At 37.5% G+C, this 14800-nt stretch overlaps 1 protein-coding gene across 3 annotated transcripts in view; it reads right to left on the minus strand.

Moving 5' to 3' along the window:
- CCDC141 (coiled-coil domain containing 141) overlaps positions 1-14800 on the minus strand; it is a 204292-nt gene that overhangs the window by 107950 nt on the left and 81542 nt on the right. For all 3 annotated transcript variants that reach the window (XM_027590871.2, XM_027590872.2, XM_027590870.2), the window contains one exon: positions 5740-5856. In XM_027590871.2, coding sequence (XP_027446672.1) covers positions 5740-5856 — 117 coding nt within the window. The remainder of the gene's footprint in view (positions 1-5739; positions 5857-14800) is intronic.

A 14800-nucleotide genomic window follows, 5' to 3' on the forward strand; every position in this document is an offset into this window, starting at 1 on the left:
GTCAAATAAGCTTGCAAGAGATTCTGCTTTACTTCCTTATCTTATAGTTATACATATTTTGTAAATTTAAACTTGACTTTTCCTCTAAATAAAATTTATGTGGGACCTAAGCAGTGGTATTTTTTTAAGATCTCCAAATAATATTATTTAAAGGAACTTGAGGCCAAGATCACAAATCCAATTTATGAAATCACTCAGCAACAACTGGAAAATATTTTCAGTGACTTGGAAAATCGGATTAGATGATGAATCATGGAAGATGGTTTTAATCTTAAAGCTGAGGAATGTGAATTCTACTATATTAAAACATTGAAGATGATGTTTCTATACACGACAGAATGCCAAAGATCATTTTTAATCAAGGACTTTATAAACAATATATAGTCATCTGGAAAATTAAGGAGACTATAGACATACATGAAATAGATGGGGAAAACCTCTAAGTTAGTGCCTCTTAAACTTTAGTGTCAGTTTAAATCCTGTGGGGAAATTTGTTAAAATGCAGGTTCTGACACAATAGGTTTGGTGGTTAGAGTCCGGGATGCTGTATTTTTAAGACTTCCAGATTCCACTGTTGCTCTCTGGGGGCCACACGTTGAAAAACATGGCTACAACTCTCTTTTAAGCCTTTAAGATGGCAATTATTATCCTTCATCTCAAAAGACATCACACTCTACCTAAAGTTTCATCAGAATTGCAATAGCTTTCTAAGTGACTGTTCTTTGTTATCACTCCCTCTCATTCTTATCATTCACAGTTTCCAACGTAATTTACAAAGATGCAAATCAGTTTAAGCCATTACTACACTTTGATAGTACCTCATTGCCTGTCATGTCTCTAACCCAAATGCTTACAGGGGCCAGGCACATAATGTGAATGAGGTGAAGCAAAGGTGGGAGGCGAGGTAGTAACAAGGAAGGGTAGGGACTGTGGAAAACTGGAGTACACGTGTCTTTTCTAAAGGAAATAGCTATTATGGGGCTCCAGACAAGTGTTGCTATGTCTATATGGAAAGGTGAGCCTGATATTGCCACATATTCCAGTTTTTTAGAAGGAGAAGAAAATCTGGATTGGATTTTGATAAAAACATTACCATTTTAAGATTGACAATAAATTTCCTTTAAAGATTTATTTATTTATTTATTTTAGAGAGAAAATGAGTTTGGGGAGGGACAGAAGGAGAGAGAAACTTTAGCAGACTCCTCACTGAGCTCAGGGCCCATGCAAAGCTTGATCTCATGACCCTGAGATCATGACTTAAGCCGAAACCAAGAGTTGACACTTAACCTAATGAGCCACCCAGGGACCCTGACAATAAATTAAAAAAAAAAAAAAAAAATCCTGATGCTCCAAACTACCTAGAATCTCTGGGCATGAGATCCAGACTTCAGTATTTTTTCAAAGCCCTCAGGAGATTCTAGTGTGCACCAACTACAAAGGGTCTGAAAGTGAACCAAAGTTTGAAGCAATATTAGTGAGAGGATTAAAGGTCCACTACAGTGGTATGAAAATTACTTTAAACTGAAAACATCTGAACCATCAGCAGTCACAGAAATATTACCTAAACTTAAACAGAGTCTCCTGAAAATACAGCTACCATTGACCTTCTTCCCAGGGAATCTCCTAATTGAAAGAAGACTGACCCTTACCAGCAGGAAGTACACATTCAGCTGCCATTAACTCTTCCCACCGGGAAGAAGACAGACTGCCCATTTCATTAGCATCAAAAAGCCCGGTAGAACCTTCCATACTCATTCATTGAGGCCTTAAGCCCCCCAACTCTTTTTTGTTAAAATGATATATATAATCCTCAACTTCTGGCTATTCCACAGTTTCCATTACTGGGACCTCCCATGCATGTATGAAAATAAACCTTGTCTTTACTCCTGTTAATCTGTTTGTTGTCCATTAATTTGTAGACACCCAATCACTGGACACAAATTGGAAGAGGAAAAGTTTTCCTCCCAACAGAAATACAAGTTCAATCCTGAAGGTAGTTCTTATATGGACATTATTTCTGATGCGTGGAAGAAGGAATGATTATGCCTCCTCAAAAGAGATAATAAGGAAGTGTTTGTTTACATATTATTTTAATACATCCTAAAACCAACTCAGCTCCAAAGTTTGAATCCAAGCCTTGGGGAATCAAATTAATACATGATAAAATCTAAGAGTATTTAAGGTCTTAACCAAACGGTGGTTTATAATCATCAATGTCTGCTATTTCTTTATCTGCTACATATGTAAAAGGAAAATATTTTTCATATTTAGTAAAGAAAGTATAATGATTTAACATAATTTATTCATGGTCAAAGGTTATAATAAAAATTCTTTTAGTTCATTATTTCAACACATTCTGAATAAGGCATCACATTTATTAAGAGATAGAAAGTTTTCCATATTTCTTATTTGAGTATATTCCAGTAAGAAATTATAGGGGCATTTTCAAAATTTATTTTAAAATCTTACTGCTTAAAAAAAAGCAATACAGAACAGCTCCCTGCTGCTCAGTTTAGCTGTGGGGAGCAGAAACACCTACTTTCCCTGTGTTACCAGATTATTTATATGTGTTTCACTAATGAACCCCCAGCTTGAGGCTTTATTTATACATAAAATCTCCTTTGAAAGACACATTCCCTCTTCCTCTCCTCATACTCACACCCAAACAAAACTCCAAAATGTAATATGCTGGTTCCTGTTTAAGGCCATATAAAAGTGGAATCCGTCTGTAAGAACAAGGAACAAGATGGTTGAAAAAGCACAGATGAAAACTATTTGAACATTTACACCATCCATGGAAAAAGAAAAGCAATATCTTTGAGTCACTACTAAAATGTGGGTGTTTTCATAGATATTTTCTAATTGAATTTTCATGCCTCCTCCTTATAGATGAGGAAGGTAAGGCTCAGAGAGGTCAAATGTTCCCAAAATTACATAGTGAGTGACAGTAAGGATTTGAACCTGTTTTTTTTTTTTTTCCATGTGGATGCAACCTATTATAACATTATAATCTATTTTTAGAAAACTTGCTCATCTAGGTGGGAAGAGGTCAGTAAAGTAGCTAAGGAAACATCTAACCAGCAAAGGTTGGTAGGTCCTTCCAGAAATCCTAATACTGTAAACAGGACTGGCTTCATGGGCAAAGGACCCATGTCATCCGACAGGTCCCTGAGTTTAGAAGAGCTAATATATGAGAGGTAATCAAACTGACCTGTTTCTTAGTGAGCCCTCTCCAACTCTCACTAAATGAATGGGCTAGAACATACCCTAGGGAAATGGGTCTTGGAACAAAGCAGGATTGAGAGTCCAATCAGTGGGACTTGGAGGCAAGGGATCCCCTCCTTTATATGTGTCTGGGGTAGAGGGGAAAACCATGAATGGTTGAGCCCTAATCATAATGATAGAAGCTCTCTGCACTCAGGGGCACTCAGCTCCCCACCAGAAGGGGACAAGTTGGAGCACCAGCTATCACACCTCCCATGCCTTACCAGTCAAAATTTCTGCTCTCCCAAGGGAATACTAGCTCAGGGGAAAATAACATCTGATGAGCACAAGCAACACACTGAAATACGTGAATCAGAGGAAGTAGAATTAAGGCACTGGATAGATCAAACAGTTAATGTGTGAATAGAGCATACCTTAAGATATAAGGAAGAACATTAGATAAAATGAAGCTTTATTTCATTTTATCATACTGGTTCATAAAATGAACCCGGTAAAAACAATTATGAAGCAGAATCAGTATGAGGCACTAGGCATGAAAAATGGGGAATCGCTGAAGTGAAGCAACCTGGCAAGAGGGCTGAATAACAGAAGTGCAGTAGGGGAGTCAGTGAACTAGAAGTTCAGGCATTTCAGAAGGGATAAAGAAATAGGAGCCAGTTAAAATTATGAAGGATAGAAATAGAACATTAATATCTATTTAACGGAACTTGCCAAAGTCCTATTAGAACTGAGTTTAGATGTCAACGAATAATTTCTCCAGACCGTGAGATTTTTCTCAGGGCTATGAGAAACCATGATTAGTCCACAGTTACAGGGAATATAACTCCAAATGTAACTAAATTATGCAAGTAAACCATTTTTGTTTGTTTTAAAGAAGGCAACAATCCTGTCAATTCAGGTCATCTCTTGTGCTTAACATTTTGGGATTTTGATAGAATTTTCACTGATAAAACCTGAGTTTGACACCCGCAGAATCAACTGCTGTTTAACCCGAATGAAAAAAAAAATTAATTTCCTAAACAGATAAACCAAATGCTGAAAAATTTTAAAGAACTTTAAAAAAATCATCAGTTATAGCAATCTTCTGTGATTGCATCTTTTATCAATCTGGCAAACATTCAGATCAAACACATAAAATACCTATGTATACTGCAGTGTTCAGAGAAAAGTGATAAACAACCAAACAAAAGCCTCATGGTTCTTCTGCGATTTCAGTCCGGATAAATGCAGTATACTGCTTCCCCTGCCTGCTTGTCCCTCCATCCCCTGCCCCCTGCCACCAATCCCATCCTCCCAAACATGTAAATATTTATTTGTCTTCCTTATTTTCAACCCTCATCTGGTAGTGCTGGCCCATTGTTTTCCAGAGCCTCAAGACTTGGCTTTACCTACAACTATCAATCACTCAAGATATTAATAATAGAAAGTTCTCTTAAGTCTTGATACTGATTAAAGTTTTTACTGTTCCTATTCAATATAATACAAATGGACTTTTGTTTCCATAGAGATCAAAACGGAGCACTTGTAAAGAACTTTGGTAAGTATTTATGGACCCCACAGATACAAAGGAGTCAATTGCCAAATAAGAAGACACAGTGGGAGAGGAGCATCTCTATACAGCCCCTCTGCTCATCTTGCTTTCAGTACTTCATGATTCCATTCTGCACATTCCACATATCTACAAGTGGTTGACTGGCTCATAGCCATTTCTTTTTTGCAAAATGAAGAAATGTGAAGCAAGTTAAGGAAATAGGGAAATGTAAACGGGAACAGCAAGCAAACTATACCTGGAAATCATAAAAGTAATAGCATAATGAGATCTTAGTGTAGAACAAGAATATTTTTTAGAAAGCTAGCAGAATAGGGGCGCCTGGGTGGCTCAGCCTTCAGCTCAGGTCATGATCTCAGGGTCCTGGGATCAAGCCCCGCATTGGGCTCCCTGCTCCACGGGAAGCCTGCTTCTCCCTCTCCCATCCCCTCTGCTTGTATTCCCTCTCTTGCTGTGTCTCCTTCTCTCAAATAAATAAATAAAATCTTTAAAAAAAAAAAAAGAAAGAAAGAAAGCTAGCAGAATATAGGCTTAAGAGCTTTGGGCCTCGGAGTTAGATAAGACCTGAATCAAATTCCAACTCTGCCCTGGACAAGATATATTACATTGGTCAAGTTACTTTGCATCTCCAAGCCTCTGTGTTTTGTTTGTTTTGATCTGTAAAATAATATGTACCCCTTAGGGGTTTTGTGATAATTTAGATAAGGCATTTCTTATACTTAATATAGTGTTTGATAGATAGTAACTACTCAAAAGGAGATAGTTATTATTATTGTAGAGGCTGTTTTGTTCCTTATTATTCTAGAAGCCCAGTCAGTAGGTAGTGGTATTAGCTAATACTATGAGAAACTTTTCTTTGTGAACAGTGAATTATTCAGAGGGTTTGGTACTTCTCTACATTACCTACAGAAGCATATTCAAAAGAAGACCATGCATTTTAAAATAATTTTTAATGTGTCTCTTACCTTCGCTTTTATTATCAATTCCTCATGCTTACATATTAGCTCCTCATTGTCTGAAAGTGATGAACCTAGACTTTGTTCCTGTAAATCTCTTATGGTTTTCTGAAACCAACAAGTAACCTAGGTAAGAAGCACAAAGAGAGACCAAATTTCAAATGATTAGAATAAGTAAATCAAAATTAAAAATATTTCCTTAACCTTTTAAAAACTTAAGCTATTTCAGTTTCTTTCTACATAAGCTCATCTCACATATTAAATTAATATGATCAGGTTTGTTTTTTCTTCATTTCAATCTCTATGTAAGAGAAAAAAATAGAGTAATCCCCCAAAAGCATGAAAATGATATATCAGTTCAATAGATTACATGGAATGAAGGAAATAATTCAAAATCTCCTAACAACAAAGAACCAGAATAGATTCCCACAATCTATAACTCATGCATTCTTTTAGAATATAAATCTTCCCTGGATAAGAATATGAATGTGAGTATGTAGTTACATAAACCTACATGAAGATATTAGCATATGTAGAATTATGTTTCTACTATAAAATGACAATGCAAAAATATTTCAGCAATGCAATTGCTGAAAATCTGTATTCAGAAAATAAATGGAGAAATTATTAATATTCTACTGATATTTTAAACAGCTAAGGGCGTGACTCACATTTATTTAGACTTGATTTACAATACATGATTTACACAGTGTTGAAACAACAAATAGCAAAGGACTTTAAAGAAGCTGTACATTTTTAAATGGTGACATAGGTAGACATGGGACCGATGACATGGAGCCCCTGGATACAGATTCCTTATCCCAGTTAAAGCAAAGAGAGTTTTACTCTCAAATCTTACACAGGGTTATCTCCATGATCACATCACAGCTACTGATCCTTAAGAGCCCACAACATGCTAGACAGTTTGCTACTTGCTTTTTGGGCATCATCTCTATTTCTCTCAACAACTCTCTAACAAGTGTGATATCTTCATTGTAGAGATGAGAAGAGGTGAAGCAGATTATCCAGGGCCATAAAGTAAGTGGCAGAGCCAGGTTTGTCTCCAAACCTACGTTATTCCAAAATACATGCTCTTTTCACTGTGTCGTGCTGCCATCTCAGGTAACCTAAGTCTTACAGCCCTGGCCATCAGGGGTTACTACTTCAAGCCTGAAGAATGAATCCTGACATCCCATTCAAAATGGTGGGCAATGCCCAAACGTTGTACTATGTTTTTTTTCCAGCCTAGGTTGTCTTGCCTACAACCACCTCAGGATTTCTCTGAACTCCTATAATATAGAGAAATGTGTGAAGCAGATTGTCAAAGACAAAGCTAGATTAGTCCTGAAGCTCCACATAATAAATGCACACCTCCCTTCCCCCCTGCCCCACATAATAAATGCACACCTCCGTCCCCCCCGCCCCACATAATAAATGCACACCTCCCTTCCCCGCCACACACACGAGTTAGGAGTTACCTAGAATAGGACATTCCATTACCATTACAGGGCTGATATCACAAAACTGATTATGAGATCAAATGGTCTATACCAATACTTAGCATTTTTCAGCATGGAATAAGCAGTACAATTTGGGGTAAGAGAGTTTCTCCAGCTTTCTGCTAACTGGAAATCTTTGTTAACCAGCATTTTTGGCTACCATCAGTGCAATTAAAAAATAATGGTAACCCTGTAGCAATTACATATGAAGTACACCTCATTTTTTTCCAGAATATTTAGTAACCTGTATACAATATACACATTAGTCAATCTCCGTATCTAAAGTATTGTATATGTATTTAAATTATTTGAAGATAATCTATCTTTCTGTTATCCCAATTAGAATTATGTGATATGTACAATATGCATATTAGATCCATAGAGAGTATTTTATCAAGAGCTATAAAATTTATTCACTAATTTATTTAATTTTTATAAAAATAGTTTCTCACGTAAGATGCAGTGAACCCATATAAAACCACAACTAGAGGAATGATTTAAAGGTTTCATCAAAGAAACATGGATCATGAATATAACTAAGTTTAAGAGAGCATTGACTAAGTACTGGGGGGGAGTTTTATTTATTCTTAGCTAACATGGGAGGAACTCGGAAATCTCAAGAATGCTTTAATAGGGAAAGTTAATATAGAATCTGAGTGAATAAAAACTGGGTACAAACAGGTGTTTGCTAATCTCTAAACCCTGAACCCTCAGATAATCCTATTCAGTTTTGTGAGTCAAAGACTTGTCATCTAGCACATGCCAGCAGTGATGAAAGCCGGAGAGGAGTGAGTTGCTTTGATTTTTAAAAGGTATCTACTGACCTCATCCCCTAGATTTGGCAAATACTATTCAATCTCCAAAGGATACTATTCCTGTATGGCAATACTATTCCCTATTAAGAGAATGTAGTTAAAGATCTATGTTGGTATTCTGTGTATTCTGATCACATACCTTCCTGATAAAGCATGCTGACTTTTTAGATCTACACACTTTTACTACCAAATGCACCCTGGGAGGAAACATAAAAACAAGTTGGCATAAAACTCAGAAGTAAGTAGTTCATTGTCAGGGTGTTACATCTCATCGTGAGGTATCACACACATGAGCAGCCTTTTAGATCAGATTACCGTGTGGTACTATAGCATACACACAGAGGCTCTCAGAGTCCTTCTGATGTAAAAGCACGACACCCTAAGTTACTAAGAGTATGTCAACCATAATATCCTGCCACCCAATAAATCAGTCATTGCATCTCACAAGTAGCTACTGCGGACAGCTGCATAGATATTCCAAGAGCACTTTTTATAAGTATTTAAATTATATCAGCTGCTGTCCAAAAGCCTGAGTGATAAAGTACAGTAAATGATGCATCAGGACATTCTGTAGAACATAGTCCTTGCAAAAGGATGAAAACATGAGCCAAGGGTTCAGGGGATGCAGAAAAGAAGGAAGAAAAAAACATTCAGAGTATGCCCTGGAAATCGATTCTGGGCAGTGATGGATTAAGGAGAAAATCTGGACATTTTTCCTTTCTCTTCTCAGTTCCTACCTTTCAGCTTGAACTAAGCAATGTTTTCGTGATCATCCCAGCAGTTTGACATGACATTCTAGGTACTCAGTGCCCAGTGGAGGTAGAACTAAGATAGAGAAGGAATGGAGATCTTTTTTTTGTGGGGAGAAGGGGAACACTTATCAGAGAGTAAAGGGAGATAGAAATAAAAAGGAAGTCAATAAAGATTCAAAGCAGGAGCAAAACCAAGAGCTGCCTTGGAAATGAAAGCTGCCAGGAAAACTCACTCAAACGCTGTCTGTAGACCCACGCTGTCCTGTATGGTAGCCGCTAACCACACATGGCTATTGAGTACTCGGATTGGGCCAAGTCTAAATTGAGATGTGCTCTAAGTATGAAATACACAGCAAATTTCACAGACTTTGTATAAAAAATAATACAAATACCTTGTTAAGAATATTAATATTGATTAAATATTGAAGTACTATTTTATGTATGTTACGTTAAACAAAATGTATTATCGCTTTTCACTTATGTGACTTTTTACCTTTTTTAAAAAGGTTTTTATTTATTTATTTATTTGAGAAAGAGAGAGGGAGTGAACAGGCATGAGCAGAGGGGAGAGGCAGAGGGAGAAGCAGACTCCCCGCTGAGCAAGGAGCCCAACACAGGGCTTGATCCCAGGACCCTGAGATCATGACCTGAGCCAAAGGCAGATGCTTAACTGACTGAGCCACCCAGGCGCCCCAACTTTTTACTTTTTTAATGTGGCTACTAGAAAATTTAAAATCATATATGTGACTTGAATTATATCTTTATTGAACAGTTCTGCCACTCAAGGATATTCAGACTATCCGTATTGGTTAAATATAGATCTAAGGACTGAGTTTTAATTAAGGGCAATTTAAAATAGCAGAGTCAAGAGAATGGTGAAATGGGATCGCAGTTGATAAGCATTTATGGACCACTGAGGTGAGGATAAGGAAGTAGAACTAATGATACTTCCGAAGAAGTTTATTGGTTCAGTAAAGGAGAGATCTGGTAACAGCTTTAAGGAATCAGAGGCAGCAACGGGGTCTCTCCACACTTTTTTCTTTATTTATTAGATGAGACTTAAGCATTTTTTGCAGGCACAGCGACTGAAGATACATGAAGAAGAGTGGATGCAGGAACATACCAGGAGGAGGAGAAAGGTCCGAAGACAGCACTAACCAGGCAAGGAAGGGCTCGTTTTTGCTTATTGGACAACCCATCCCCACCTCCACACCCTGCTGAGAGAGAAGAATGAAGGAAGTAAGAGAAATGAACCCCCTCTCCTTTGGCAGAAGGGGGTCAGGGACTACTCTAGGCAGGTTACAACTTACCTCATGCAATCTTTACATCCCCCCTCTGTGGAGAGATTTTCTTTTTCAGCAGATGAGGAAACATACCCAGCATGTGTGTTATGAGTTTAGCAACTTGCTTAAGGTCACACAACCAATAAGGGGGAAGTCCCACAGACAGAAATGTCATGGTCAGAATTCACGCTTTCTTGTTTAATGTTTTCCTTCTCCTCACCTCCATATGCAGAACCAGAGGATTCCAGAGGAGAGAAATGGTTTGTATCAGTCTATTTTACGAACATTCTTAAGATAGAAACCAAAACGCAACACCACAGTTAAGAGATTTTAACACAGAAATAGGTTCTGGGTACTACCAGGGGGTTCAGTGGAAATATCGCCTTCGAGAGCACAGACGTGGGTCAGGCCCTTTAGGAGCACGGCCCGAGAGGAAGAGGACGGCTATGGGCAGAGGTGACAGCAAGCGCAAACCGTGAATTCCAAAGACAGGACTAATACATGGGAGTCCCAGTGATAGAAAACGCACTCCGACAGTCAAGAAGAAAAAACTCATATGGCAAGAAGGTGAACTTCTGCTGCAGCCCAGAGCGATGCATCAGACTGCCAAAAACTACCAGTCTCTTTTTTTGCAATTTGTTCAACAATCTGAGATCAGATCTTATTTTTTGAACTTTGTTTCAAAGTATGCAGGAGGAGGTGAGCCAGCAATAAGCACTTCAAACCACCTTAACAGCAATGCTTAAGGGAAGATGAAAATCTTTTCAAATTACTTCCATTTTCTTTTCCATGTGCATAACAATTCTTGACAAATAGCCAGTTACTAAATAGAGACAAAAACTGATAAGGGGGAGGAAAAAGCATTAGTTACTTATCTTTCTTAACCCAAGACTTTTTGATAGTCTCACTTCCAAGTATCAAAAATGCACACATATACAAAAGTGTTTTCAATCATAGTGGATGGCCACAGGTGACACTTCTAATATCTACTTTGTTTTTGAAGGCATGTTAGTATTATAGCAACTATTTTATTTCCCATAATGTTTTTTTTTTCTTTTTTACAGTAGGGAAATTATTTCATATTAGGCCATGCAGTCAAATGTGCTCTGTATTTAATTAGGCAATAACAAAACTTCAAATATCCATTTGCTCCAATGGGTGATCATGTATATTAGGGAAAGAGATACTAAAAGCTGTGTCATTAATGTTTATAACTCAGGACTTGGGAGCAGGGAGGAAAGAAGAATTACTGTCAAAAACATGGACTGGGTTTCTTTTTAGATGCATTCTGGGATTAATTATTGGCTTATGAATATTTGGACTTCATTTCTTTAATTCTAGGAGGATAATGTCCACGTTTCTTTTGTGGAATTTGGAAACTCTCCATGAATTATGGAAGTCAACTGGAAGGTATTAGCATCTCTTCAACAAATTATGAAATCTCAGTATTCTCTGTTGATGGGTAGTAGGAAAGCTAAAATATGTTGTTTGTCATGAAGCAATTTTTTTACTTTATAAACAGCTTCACAGATAATTTATTTCCCTGTCTAGAATCACAATTTTATGTATTTAATTATTCTGATTTGTGTTGGCATATCATTTTTCTTCTCACATCTATATAGCAAGAAAAATGGCACTAAACACTTCCTCCCTTCCCTAGACCAGCCTCAACTCTTGTTTATGTTTATGTAGGTTCTTTACTTTCAACTACTTAATGGAAGAAAGCTGTTTAGTCCAGTAGCTAAAATCAGTATAGTGGATGTTTCCAGTCCTAAATTTTATTTCTAGCATTGCCTCTGACTCATTGGGGCAAATCGCCCCAGCAGTAGAAGAAAGTCTTTATTTCAAGAAAGGAAACAGAGACTAGCCCAGTGTCCCAGCAATGTGCATTTCTGCCAAAAATATCTAAGGCACGGTTTTCCCAGTATAACCTAGGGTTCCACCATAAGTGATCTGGAGCTAATTATATTCACTCGTGTGTGTGTGTGTGTGTGTGTGTGTGTGTGTGTGTGTGTGTGTGTGAGAGAGAGAGAGAGAGAGAGAGAAAGAGAAAGAGACAGAGAGACAGAGAACAGACATTACAGAGCTACTTTAGGAGTGGGACCAAAGTTTGACATTTTCACATTACCATCCCGGTTCCTAAGCCATGCAGTCAAATAGATTTCACACTGAAGCTGTGGCCTAGATTCTTGCTTGTTGGAAAAAATGAGAGCCAGAACCTATCATATTGACAGGATAAATAACTGCTAAATTTTAAGGGATGTTGTCATTCTTTCAAAGTATGCTATTTACTTTGTTTGCTTATAAATATTCCTAAAAAACATTAAAATTAATCATACTCTTTGCTCGTCTTTGGGGGACCATGAGAATGAAGTCCCACTTCCTGGCCATTTTGGGGTAGTAATAGTGTTGAGGAGGAAAGAAAAGCCAACAATCTTCAGCACCAGGGGCAGGGAGGAAACAGAGCTACGGGTAGTGGGAGGAGATCCACAGGCAGTCTGGGGCTTAGCAGATAGCTCAGGTAGCAGCAGCTAACTGTGCCACAGGATGGGAGGGTTTGAGGATCAGGGATCAATGCAGAGCCCTTCCCAGGGAGCACCCATATCAAACAGCTTTGTCATCAGTCCTATTACTGCCGAGTGTCATTTGGTCACAGTGTGTGTCCCCCAATCCTCTCACAACTGATTAGGAGGCTTAAATCATTGTGTCTAATTAAAATGTTGGTGAGCCAATTGAACAGTATGTAGAAATGACAGACTAAGTTTCATGATTACATAATCAACCATAAGAAGTATAAATGAGCTAAACAAAAATAGCTAAAGGGTGAAAAAAGTTAAAGAGAAAAAAGTTAATTTTAAACTTTATCTTACAAATCAAGTTGACTTTCTGAAAATACTGGGCTGACTACCAAGCCATGAAATGGCATTTATTTCCCCTCTACACCATACGTTTTAGAAAGCTAAGATTACCTAGTGATTTAGAAACCTGGTATGGGATCTGGCCAACATGTAGGATTTTATGTGCCAGTGATTATCCAGTAAAGCTCAGAAAGTGCCGACCAGTGTATATAGTGATATGGTGAACATCTGAATATTTATTGAGCACTTACCATATGTAAGCTGTGCTCTAAGCATTTTTACATATATAACATCGTTTATTTTTATTGAAAATCTATAAAAATCTATAGATACTATTACTATTATCATATTACAGAAAAGGAAACTGAAGCATAGAAGTAACTAGTATGTGTAAAAGCTAGAATTGATATCCACACTATTTGCACCAGAGTCCCTCTGTCAGGACCTTTGACATGCAGTGTCTTTGCCCTGCACTAAGACATCAGTGTCTTAGCATGAACGCATGCTAATCACTTTGCAATAATGGTTAGCATGCATTCTATTTAGGAGGGGGTTCTATTGTTTTCAAAACCGTATGATTCTCCAAACTGGGTTCTAGAGGGGAGGGGGGTGGGAGGATGGGTTAGCCTTGTTCTTCATGGAGCACTGGGTATTATACGCAATGAATCATGGACCACTACATCAAAAACTAATGCTGTAATGTATAGTGATTAACATAACATAATAATAAAAATAATAATAATAAAAAGCATGGGAGTTAAAAAAAAACATGATTCTCCTGTACTTTCAGATATTTTCCATCTACTGCTGGCATGTCTTAGAGTAAATTTTAGAGATAGCTTATGTGTTAAAACTCTGCAATAAATTTTAATCTACGAGTGCCTGACAAGTTATGTATGTCTGTTACTGGGCTAAGTTACTGGATACCAGTATCTCCAAGATAATTCAACCTTTATTTTAGTTTTAAGCCAGTCAATGTTAGAAAGCTGTGTTCAGAGGGATTTTTTTTAAAGATGTATTTATTTATTTTTGAGAGAGAGAGCAAGCGGGGGTGGGGGGCAGAGGGAGAGAGAAACTCAAACAGACTCCATGCTGAGTGTGGAGCCAGACGCGGGGCTCAATCGCAGGACCCTGAGATCACTACCTGAGCCGAAACCAAAAGTCAGAAGCCTAACCGATTGCACCACCCAGGTCCCCCAGAGAAATAAAAAAAAAAAAAACTTACCACTAAACTAGGCACTTTTATGTTATCTCATATTAATTTAAGCTGGTCAATCATTCAAGCTCTAAGTCCTATTTAGAAGATAGCATCATATAAAGGAGAATATACTTGCACATATGTGTATGTGTACGTGTGCGCACACTCACACACACACGGTTTTATAGCTGCCCACCAGGTACAAGACTGGTGTCCTGAGGCTGTGCTTATATGTGCCATCTTTGATGTAATTTTAATTGCCTATTGACAAGGAGTATGATTACATACGGTTACATAATTATGATATGCATGATACTCAAATTATAAAACCTTCTAAATGTGAATTCTATTACCCTTTAACCCCCCTGCAAAGATTTGTATCTTATAAGTATGTGTGATCTGGGTGGTAAAAAGAAATTATCTGCCTATGTCTTACTTAATTCTCTTAGATGTCCTTGACACTGTCTTGTACAAAGAGACCATGAATAACTTAGTTTTAATTTATTTGTTTGTCTCACTTATGCCTGATTGGAGCAATTGAGAAAAATTACATTCATAAATCTTCTTGCCAAGATAATTAATTATGCACGAAATATTCCAAGCTGCTTCTGATTTTCATTAATGAAGCAGATTATGTGCAAAATAAAATGCTGCTGGAGTTGGGA

Source organism: Zalophus californianus, chromosome 3 (genome assembly GCF_009762305.2).
Source record: "Zalophus californianus isolate mZalCal1 chromosome 3, mZalCal1.pri.v2, whole genome shotgun sequence".
Lineage (NCBI taxonomy): Eukaryota > Metazoa > Chordata > Mammalia > Carnivora > Otariidae > Zalophus > Zalophus californianus.